Source organism: Myiozetetes cayanensis, unplaced genomic scaffold (genome assembly GCF_022539395.1).
Source record: "Myiozetetes cayanensis isolate MyiCay16 unplaced genomic scaffold, myiCay2020 scf30, whole genome shotgun sequence".
Taxonomy (NCBI): Eukaryota; Metazoa; Chordata; class Aves; order Passeriformes; family Tyrannidae; genus Myiozetetes; species Myiozetetes cayanensis.
This window is the reverse complement of record NW_026087522.1, coordinates 4,549,734-4,560,696: the sequence shown is the minus strand read 5'-3', so window position 1 is coordinate 4,560,696 and position 10,963 is coordinate 4,549,734. Positions and strand designations below refer to the sequence as shown.

The 10,963-nt window shown below is 54.9% G+C and overlaps 1 protein-coding gene across 1 annotated transcript in view; it reads right to left on the bottom strand.

Moving 5' to 3' along the window:
• Positions 1–7,484: 7,484 nt before the first annotated feature.
• The window catches only part of LOC126645332 (S-adenosyl-L-methionine-dependent tRNA 4-demethylwyosine synthase TYW1-like), an 83,928-nt gene continuing 80,449 nt past the window's right edge, over positions 7,485–10,963 (bottom strand). Inside the window, 1 exon segment of the mRNA XM_050325661.1 lies at positions 7,485–9,150. Within this exon segment, the coding sequence (XP_050181618.1) occupies positions 8,929–9,150 (222 nt within the window). The 3' untranslated portion in view covers positions 7,485–8,928.

Below are 10,963 nucleotides of genomic sequence, written 5' to 3'. Positions count from 1 at the left end.
GACAGTTTTGGGTGACAAAACCAAAGGACAGACATGAGCATGGGAGGAAAAGCTTGGGAAGGCTTTCCCAGTGCCCTGGTGAACCCTGAGAGGTTTCTCCCAGTGCCAGCAGCCTGTGACTGTCCCAGCTCTGCTTCTGACTCTGCCTAAATAGCTAAAAGCTTCTGAGCCATCCTCCCAGGAGAGCTCCCAGCTGGGCATTTGGCTGGTGCTGGGAGGAGGAACCAGACAGAGCCACCTCCTTTCACCAGGGACGGTGCTGGGAGTCGTTCCCTGGAGTTCTCCCTCCTGCCAAGGGTGTGGGACAAGCACATGGCCAGAACTTCTCCACTGGGCCACAAATGCACATAAAAATGTAAAAGCAGGGCATGGCAAACTATTGCTGAGGAGACAAAACAGCTCCTCGGGTGCTTTTTGCCTGGACTGAAGGAATTAATGGATTCATTCTTCCCAAACAGCTCCTCTGCTGTCCAGGAGCTCAGAGACCTTCCCCAAGCACATCTTGTGCCTTGGAGAGTGGAAAAATGTGATTATAAGCAGGGACACACACCTGGCACTGGGTTTTCATCCTTTCTTTAGGTTATGGGATGTTTGTTGTCCCACCAAAGCAGGGCCAGCGGGAGCTGTGGAGCTGCACCAGGGAAAAGCATGGATGAGGTTGGATCTGGGGCCAAACTACCACTGGAGACCTTCTGGGAGTGATGGACCTTCCCCAGAGCGAGGAGGGACACAAGTGAGGTGCCTGGTGGCCACATCCAGGGACAGATCCCACCATCTCAGTGGGTCTCAGAGGTTCAGGCTCATCCCAAGGTGATGCTGTTGGGTTTTGAGATTTCAGATCCCGCTGGAGCAGGGGGGACCATCCAGCTTGTCCAGAGCACATCTCAGGACAAAACCAGGGCTGACCAGGCAGAGTGAGGGACCCCAGCACTGCTCCAAGCCCCTGGCCAAGGGCTGATCCCACCTGCAGGCAGGGAGGGCACAACTCAGGGGGACCCCGGGCAGGTGCTGAGCTGCCCGTCCTTCACTCAGGGCTTGCAAAGCTCAGTTCCCTTCTGAGAGGATTTCAGATTAAGCTCTTTAAGCAACAAAGCAAGATTTCTCTTTAAACCTCTGTTTAATCACATAATCCTGAGGGAAGAGCTCTCCTCCCCCTGGGGGGGAAGGGGGAAAAAAAGAGAAGTGGGCTTGCTGAGGGAGACATAATTACTTGATCCCCTTATAATTGGATGATATTTGCTGATTCAATACAGAAAGCCTTGGGGAAGTTTGATTTTTGGATAACAATCTGGAGATCTTTGAGAAAAGAACCCCAGATATCCCCAAGAACCACCCCAAAACCACAGGAAGAGCCAGTGAGGGAGGAAAAAGGGCCTGGTGGCCTGGTGGTGCAAACAGGAGGGACTCATGATGACTCCTGTTACGGCCCAACCACAGGCAGGGAGCCAAAGCACCTCCAAACCACCCAGCAGAGCCATGAAGGGGTCACTTGGAAGGCTTTAGATGGGAGATGTGACACATCAAACCCCCTCAAAGCCCAGAAAACAGCCTAGAAAATATTAAATACTCTTCCTATAAAAGAATATTGAGTAGCTGAACCATTTCAGTCTCATTTTCTGTCTCAGACTCTGGTTTTTCTACCAGTCTCTCTGGGTTTGCTCAGCACTACTCGGATCCAAAGCGATTTCAGCACAAATGTGCAAAGGAAGCAGCTTCCCAGAATCCCAGAATGTTCTGAGTTGGAAGGGACCCACAAAGATCAGCAAGTCCAACTCTTAGGGGAGTGGCCCAAGGTGGGATCAGAGCCACAGCCTTGGCTTGGTGAGCCCCAGCTGAGCTGATCTCAGCTCACGTGAGCCTGGAACCCGTTTCGTACGTGCAATGTTCCCTCAAACCTGGTTAAAAATTAGGATTAATTTATAAGAATTTATGTTAATAGAATGAGAAGAAGTCCTGGTGACTGTTTGTGACACCACTGAGAGCACAGGAGGTGACACACAGGGGGTGTTCCAGGAGTTCCTGTGGGTGTTTGGTGATGGGGAACACGCGGGGCCACCACACACCCAGCAAAGGTTTCAGCGTCACCTGAGCCAGGGACAGCCCCAGGACTCGGTGAGTGCTCTGTGGGGCTGCAAGGAGGGCCCAGGGGACTGTCCCCAAAGCCAGCAGGGTGCCAGCAGCCCTCCCTCAGGTGAGCCCTGCAGAGCCCCATCCCTCCTCCTGCACCCAGGTGGCCTCAGGACCAGGATGGGGTGTGAGCATCAGCCAGGGCCAGCGCCTTTCCCTGGTGGCTCTCCAGGTTGGTGGGTCCCCAGAGCATCCCCTGCCCAGCATTCCCAGAGCTCCCAGTCCTGACACCCAGCTCTCCTGCAGGGACAAGGCTCCCAAGCCCCACAGAATCCCAGAACTGCTGAGCTGGGCCCACAGGACTCCAGTCCAACCCTTCTCCCTGCACGGGACTCACAGCAGACATTCCACAGAATCCCAGGATGGTTTGAGGCCCTGAAGACCTTAAAGAGCATCTTGTTCCACCCCCCTCTTGAGGGATTTAGGGAGGTTTGGTGCCAGGTTTGGGTTAACACCTTGCCCTGGCTCAGCTCCTGGGTAGCCCAGGACCCTCTGCCCTTGCTCTGCACCAGCAACATCCCACCCACAGCCTGAGGAGCCCGGGAAGGAAAACCTGCCCAGCATCACTGCCATCAAACAAGGGCCTCTGAGGAGATCAGAGCTTTACAAGCCTCCTTCAAAGGGCTCTGAGTGTTCCCTGCGTTCTCCCTTTAATCTTGGGAGGAGCAGAGAGAGAAAAGGGGGAGGAGGAGAAACACAGAACTGAGGAATATCTGCTGCAGGTGGAGCAGGGAAGTGGGATAAGGAAGGGCTTTGATCTGTCTGGGATCTGGAACACAAACACTGCCCACCCCGTTACAACACGAGTGAGCCCCAAATGAACCTCCTGCAGCAGCTGCAGCCCCGTCACCCCTGCTGGCAAAGCCTCTTCCAAAGGTAGCTCAGCACATCCCAGGCTGGATCAGGTGCCCAGGCAAGGCTGTCAATAGGCACAAAGAATCTCCTTCCCCACTCTGAAGAGGCTGATTGTAAGAATAACATGTAAACCTGGGTTTAAAATAAATAAATATACACCCAGAAGCCCTCCAGAAAGGCACAGCTGGTTGTGCAGAGCTCGTTTAGGTTTTACAGAAGCGTCCCAGGGCTAAAGTTATGGACAATCATCAGTTTGAGACACTTGGTTATCGGAACATCAGCTCCACCCTCGTGCCAGGGATTTGTAAAGAGCCAGAAGGTCCCCCCTGAGCCTCCTTTCCTCCAGGCTGAGCACCCCCAGCTCCCTCAGCTGCTCCTGCTGCTCCAGCCCCTTCCCAGCTCCCTTCCCTTCCCTGCACACGCTCCAGCCCCTCCAGGTCCTTCTGGCAATGATGGTCAGGACACCCCAACAGCAGAACCCGCACCAGCCCCATTGCCCTGCAAGACTTCCCAGCCGGGCCCTTTGCTCGGTTATGGGGGATCCAACCTGCCCGTGGGGTTTCACTCCCCACGCTCCCCCACTCCCCATCCAGGGGAGAAATTCCCACTTGCCAAAGACAGCTTGGGGGGTGGGGGGAGCTGTGGATGACTCGAGGAGCGGCGTTTCCCGGGGAGAGGCAGCGCGGGCTGCTCGTTTAACAGCTCATTATTCACACCTTTGATGCTTTGTTTTGCAAATAACGCGTGTTTAGCACTAAAGATGATTTAAAAGCAGCTGATCCCATCTGATCTGAGCTCCCGGCAAAGAGGATGAGCCTCGGAGAGGGTTGAGCTCCCAGATGTGCCCCAGAGGTGAGGATTATGTTGTTATCGGCATCCCGAAAAAAAATCCTGGGGATGGGAAAAGCCAGAGAGAGACAGGATGGAGGAGAAGGAGCTGCTCCTGTGCCCGAGACCGGAGGAGGCGAATGGACGTGTCCCTTGTCCCCCGTGGCTTCCAACCCACCAAAGTCTCTCTCCAGCTCTCCTGGAGCCCCTTTAGGCTCTAAAAGGGGCTCTCAGGTCTCCCTGGAGCCTTCTCTTCTCCAGGTGAACCCCCCAGCTCTCCCAGCCTGGCTCCAGAGCAGAGGGGCTCCAGCCCTGGGAGCAGCTCCGTGGCCTCCTCTGGACTCTCTCCAGCAGCTCCACGTCCTTCTGATGTTGTCCAGGGCTCGAGGCAGCTCTGCAGGGGGATCTTACCTGAGTCCCTTTAGGACATGGTGGATTTTGGGGCTGCCAGAGCCCTCAGTTGGGACCTGTGGAGCTCCTCAGCAACCAGGATGCTGAGAATTCATTCAAGCCACTGGTTTGCTGTTGGGGGTGGGTAGTGCCACCTCTGCCACTTTTCCACGAACATTTCCTGGCATGAGAACATCTCCTGGGATGGGAGATCCTCCCAGTTTCTCCTCTTTGGGGTTTGCTCCTGGTGCAGGTGACTGGAGGAGGCAAATGGACACGTCCCTTGTCCCCCTGTCACCCAGCTGGGATGGCAGGTGGCTTCCAACCCACCCACAAACAAGGGACTGGTCCTTGCATCACATTTGGGGGGGATTTTCCCATCAGGATTTAACCACAATTCTTTTCCACAAAGAATCCCTCCATTCTGAATTCTTTCAAGGTTTTTGAGTGTGGTGTGGTTTTTTTTGTTGTTGTTTTTATTTTATTTTATTTTATTTTTTTTGTTTAGGGCTGGAGTATTTTCTTGCAAACCTTCTCATCAGTTTTGATCTGTCCTGAGAAAGGTTTTTTTTGGCTTAGAGATCTGAATTAGAAAGATGCCACCGGTCACTGTGCAATGTCCCATGGCTGGGGCAGCCCAGGAGAGGCACCAGCCCATCCCAATGGATTTGAGCCCACCCTGAAGGGGGAGAAGGGGGAGATGCATCACTGAAGCAGAACCCACCCCCAGGGAATCATGGAATGCCCTGGACTGGAAGGGACCTTAAAGCTCATCTTCCTCAGTCTTTCCAAGTGATAACAGAGGAAGGTTTTGGGACGAAGGGATTTGAAGGCTGGGATTTGTCCAAGCCCCAGGGACACAAGCCAAGGACGGTGGCCCTGATGTGGCCACAGGGGCTTGTGCCCCACAGTGGAAGGGGGACAGCCATAAACCCACCCCCATTCCATGTTCCACTGGCTCCATTCGTGCCGCTGCTCCACGGGCTTTAGGGGTGAAGGTTCAGCCTGGCTGGGGGTCCCTCCTCCTCCTAAATTATCCCATCACTGCTGGAAATGCCCCCCACGAGCTCCTGCCCCCTCCTCCTCTCCCGGCTGGGGAAGGGAGGGCACAGGGAGGAGGAGGATCTGCTGAGCTCCCAGCTCCAGGAAAGCTCGGGGGCTTCCTTAGGAACATTCCCCCGGGATTGAGTGCCTCCCTTTCCCCGCAGGGAGCTCTGGAGAAGTTCCCAGGGCTGGGTCAGTCCCCTCTGCCAAACCCCGGCTCAGCCCGCGCTTGAAGGAATGAGAACGATGCCCTTCCTCCAGTTCATTCCCAGATGTTTTTCCTGTAACCACCGTAAATGATTCAGGAGCCGGGCCAGCTGAAGGCAGAGCTGATGGATGACGGGTCTGTTCGCGGGAACGTTTTCCTGCCGGAGATTTTTGGGAAACAAATCTATTTATCCTCGTTCCGAAGCGAAACAACCCCCCCCCCAGCCCGGGTGACTCAGCCCTGAGTCAGGGAACAGCAGGAGCAGCAAGGAGCGATCCAGGCTGTGCCAGGGAAGGAGGGGCTGGAGCAGGCGCAGGGATTTGGGCACAGGACTCCTCCAGTTCTCCCTGCTTTTAAGGGGTTAAAATAATTTTGGCCCGTTTTGCCCTTAGGACGGAACTTCCCGAGGCTCCAGGGTGGGTGTTGAAGCAACAGGTCCCACTGTGCTGGATGTGGCACCAGGACTCACATTTGTGCCCTGGCTTGGGGTAAAACCACCCAAAACAGAGGGAGGAGAGTTCTTTGGGAGGGTCCTGGGCAGCGCCGGGGCAGGAAGGGGAATGGGGACCTCCAGCAGCACCACAAGCTGAAGGATGGCTGTGACACAGATGGAAAACTACGGAAAATGGGTTGGAATTACTCAATTATTAATCCAAATATATTTAGAGCATCACGAGATGGGCTGATCCTGCAGTCATGACACTGGAGAGGTTTTCTTCCCCTGACCTTTGGCAGAACAGAAAACTCCTCACTGAAATAAAATCACTTTTTTCCCGGGTACATCCCATTTTCCATTAAAGTTTCCCCGTGGACACATCCCACCCCCAACCCACAGAAGTGAGAGCCAACCTGTTCCAACTGCCAGAAGCAATTCCAGGTGAGGCAGGAATGCTGCTGTTGGAAAGAGGTCCAAGTCCCTCCCATTCCCAGCACATCCAGAGCACGATCCCAGAGCTCAGCAGAGCCCCTCCAAATTTAGTGTTGTCCCCAAAACAGAGCAGAGATGGGACTTGTCCAGCTGGGAACTCCCTGGGTAGGAGGATCATGGTGGGGGGGGGGGTCTGTGCTGGAAGATTTTCCCTGAGCTCGAGGTAATTCCAGAGGGATCGCAGAGGTGAATCCTGCCCAAAGGGCTCTTGGAGCAGCTTGCAGGTGCCAGCTGGACCCCAGGAGGGACAGGCAGGCAGGAGGTGGCCCTGGTTCCATTCTTCTAGGACAGCTCAGGTGCCAATTCCCATGGGAATGCTGGGCACTGACCTCAGGAGGGCACACACCTCGTCCCCTCCACTGCCCTCTGAGCCCTGGAAAACAGCGGAGAGGAGCAGGGAGGGAGTGTGAGGACACAGGATCAGGATGGAGGGAGCACAGGGAGGACATGGGAGATGGATGGAGGGAACGTGAGGACACAGGGAGAGGATGGAGGGAGCACAGGGACACAGGGAGAGCCAGAAAAAGAAGGATGGAGAGAGCACAGGGAGGACATGGGAGAAGGATTGAGGGAGCCTGAGGACACAGTGAGGATCAAGAGGGATGGAGGGAACACGGAGACATGGGGAGGATCTGGGAGAATCCTTCCCTGTTCAGGTGGGCAGGCCCTGGCACAGGGTGCCCAGAGAAGCTGTGGCTGCCCCTGGATCCCTGGAAGTGTCCAAGGCCAGGTTGGAGCAACCTGGGCTGGTGGAAGGTGTCCCTGCCCAGGCCAGCGGGTGGAACAAGATGGGCTTTAATGTCCCTTCCAGCCCAAACCATTCCAGGATTCCACAATCCCATCACTTGCCCGGCTCACACATTATTCTATATATTTACTGTGTTTCTGTTAATCTTTTCTGAAGCTCAGAAAGCAAAACTGTATCAATATATTTCATTTCCTGCATCTTCCAACCCAAACCATTCTGGGATGCTGGATTTTGTTTGAAATGATGGTCAGGAAGGGTGTCCAACACCCACAGACACAGCAGTGCCTTCCCTGCCCCTCCACATCCTATGAAGAAAAGAGATCTCACACAACATTTGTGCTTTTGATCTCCTGAAAATCAATTTAATGTCCCCACCTCACAAAGCCCTGCACAGCAGCCACACACCAAAGGTGCTCTGGGCAAAATTACTTTATTGCCTTTCTTCTTTAGAAACACTTTTTACAGCTTAAGAAACGGGGTTGCTTTTAAAAAAGAAAGAAAATCACCATTCCAGGGACTCTCAGCACCCACAGCTCCGTGGGATGAGCAGGTTTAGGGACCTCACAGACCCCCATGAGAGCAGGATTGAGGGGTGTTCCCACCTCCAGCTCTGGGTGTGAATTCAACTGTTCCTGCTGCTGCTTCAGGCGGTTCCTGGGACGGGTTTGGCTGGAGCAGAACCTGCAGCCCTGAGGGAGGAGGGGGTGCCCAAGGAGGGGGTGCCCAGGGGTGGGAGCCAGGGAAGAGGTGTGGGAGGCCACTTGGGAAGGGGCAGAGCCTTGCCTGGTTCAGCCATGTGGGAACTGAGGGCACACAGAGGCTCCAACCCTTGGGGATGCAGCGAGGAGGGAAAGGGAATTCCCTCCTTATTTAAAAGCCATTTTCCAGCCAGGCTCCAGCACTTCCAGAGCATCCAAGAGCAACCCCTGGGGACTGTCACCTGGCCTTGTGGCTGGATGTCACCTCTCCAAAGGGGAACAGTTGGGCTTCTTGAGCCCAGAGACCTGGACTGGGTCTGGTTTCCATCTCCACCCGGTTCTCCCATCCCCAGCAGCAACGAGGCTGTGGAGCTTCCCAGGGGAGCAGGGGGAGCTCCATGCCTGATGCCCAGCTCCCATGGACACTGGGCACACACAGCCAGGGCTCTGAGGGATTGTACCTGTTGTTCAGGGCAGCTGGGAGTGGGATAACACTGCTCAGGAACATCCACTCCCAAACCCAGGAAGCTGGAAGATACTTGGAGAGGTATCAGAAATCACAGCTGGTGTCAACAGGGGGGCTGTTCCTCACAGCATTCCCAAGTTTCTAGCATGGGATGAGGTTTTTACAGGAACTAAGTCCATACAATGATATTCCCAGCAGGGCTCAGGTTCTTCAGTCCAACACCTGCCCTGAGCCAACAAGCTCGTGGGGTTGAAATCCCTGTGCACTCCTCCTCGTGGATATGGAATTTTCCTTGTGGATGTGGTTTTTGCTGCCAAGCTGGGGGCCAGATGTGCCAGGCTCTCCTCACACAGGGCACTGGAATCCAAGGAATGCTCCTGCTCCACATCCAACCCCAAAGCACATCCAACTCCAAACGTGGCCCCGGCCGCTGCCTCCCCCATGCTGAGAAATCACTGCCATGAACCACTTCTGATTTGGGAGAGAGGAATGTTATAAATATTTTCCTCCAGGAAGCCCTAAAACCAGGAAGGAAGGGTTAAATCAAGGCTTGACCCTCCTGCTCAACAGCACTTGTGGGATAAGGTGGATGGAAAGATCCAGAATCGGTGTCAGCCGGGAATGGAGTCCCAAAGCTCAGCAGCCGGAGATGTCCCGGGCCTTGTTCCTGCGCTGGAATCTGACATCCAGGGGGTCAAAGCCCCTCTCCCTGGCCCCAAAGAGAGCCCAGGGGGGAGTCCTGGCCGTGTAATCGGCCGCTGTGAAGGTCCTGGAGCCGCCGCTCCGCTCGCGCTCCCGCACCAGCTCCTGGAAGCGCTCGTAGTCGATCCAGGTGAACCACTCGCCATCCACCTTGAACTGGAGGGAAAACAAACCCGTTATGGAGCGATGGGAGGCACCAAATCCACATTTCTGCCAGCACAAGATGGGTCTGCACTGAGTGGATGCCAGCTGCTGGTGTCTTTAACTCTGTAACCCCCCCGAGGGGCCGGGTAAAGACACCCTGAGTGGCCTTCATGGGAAACCAAAACAAATTCAGGTGGATGAACATCCTCATCCACGGGGTTGGAGAACACCTGCAGACACAGGATCCCTGGGTTCCTCACAGCTTTAGTCACTGAGGGCTCTGTGCCCCCAGAGAATTGATTCAGCCCCTCTGCTCTGGAGCCAGGCTGGGAGTGCTGGGAGGTTCACCTGGAGAAGAGAAGGCTCCAGAGACACCTCAGAGCCCCTTGCAGGGCCTAAAGGGGCTCCAGGAGAGCTGGAGAGGGGCTGGGGACAAGGAATGGAGGGACAGGACACAGGGAATGGCTTCAAAGTGCCAGAGGGCAGGGATAGATGGGATATTGGGAATGAACTCCTCCCTGTGAGGGTGGGCAGGCCCTGGCACAGGTTGCCCAGAGAAGCTGTGGCTGCCCCAGCCCTGGGAGTGTCCAAGGCCAGGTTGGAGCACTCTGGGCTAGTGGAAGGTGTCCCTGCCCATGGCAGGGCATTGATGTGGATGATCTTTAAGGTCCCTTTCCACCCAAACCATTCCATGATAATTTCCACGAGGGTTTGAGTGTTGGATACTTTGCTGGACCCTTCAAAGTACCACATTCCACCTCCCCTCCAGCCCCACTTTCCAGGAGGAACATTCCCATGGAGCCTTCCAGAGCCTTCCCAGGCCTGTCTGCGGTTCCCAGGTGACACTCACACCTGGAAGAACTGGAAAAGCCCTGGAGGACATGTGTACATGAGGGATTGATGCCCAGGAGCCCCTTGGGGGCCAAGGTCAACCAAAGCTCCTGCTCAGATCGTGCATCTCCAGCTCCAAGCCAGCACAACCTGGAAAAATGGCACAGGAGCAGCATCAGAGCAGGGCCTGGGATGGATTTTGGCAATTCTTGACAGGGGCAGGAGGGCTGTGTTTGGGAAGGGGGAGGATAAAGAGGTTTAACGACACCAATCCTCTTTCCACGTGAGAATGTGAGGAATTGCTTACTCTGACAGGCTGAAGCTGCATTTGTCTCCCAGACCTGCTCTGCTAATTTAGCAACAGCCCTGACTGAATCCTCAATTAGGATTTATCTGAGCTAAGAGCTTATTATGCACTTCATCCAAAGGAAAAAAAAAAAGAGGGAAAACAGCCTGACTCCCTGGTTGTGGTGGGGGTTTTTTTCCCACCCCCAAACTTGATGGCTGTGCATTTAAAGTGGCACTTGACTTTGTGCCCGAGAGCTAAAAGCTTTTTTGGTAGGAAAAACTGCTGACAACTGCAAAATCCTGCACTCAGACACGGGAAATGCTCATCCATTGCTGCCTCTGGAATTACAGCACGTTCCTGCTGGGATTGGCCTCCACATGGAGCAGGGAGGGGACACTGCAGAGTCACAGCTCTGGGGGACAAGCCTTGGCAGAAAGCACCTCACTTTTCCCATGCCAAGGTGGGTGATGTGTTGGGCGAGGCCACCTGTAAAGCAGGTGCCAGAAAACACCTGCTCCCAAATTCTGGAGCTCTGGAGAGCTCCCAGAGCTCTGGGTTCCCCTCCCTGTGGAGGTGGGAGGTGACAGGTTCACACCACACAGAAGGGTCTGCTCCCCCCAGGTTTGATTCAGCCACACTCAGCAAACTCTCCCACCAATCAATCCCCAATCCAGGGGATCCAGCAAAGCCTTGAAGGCCCATGGG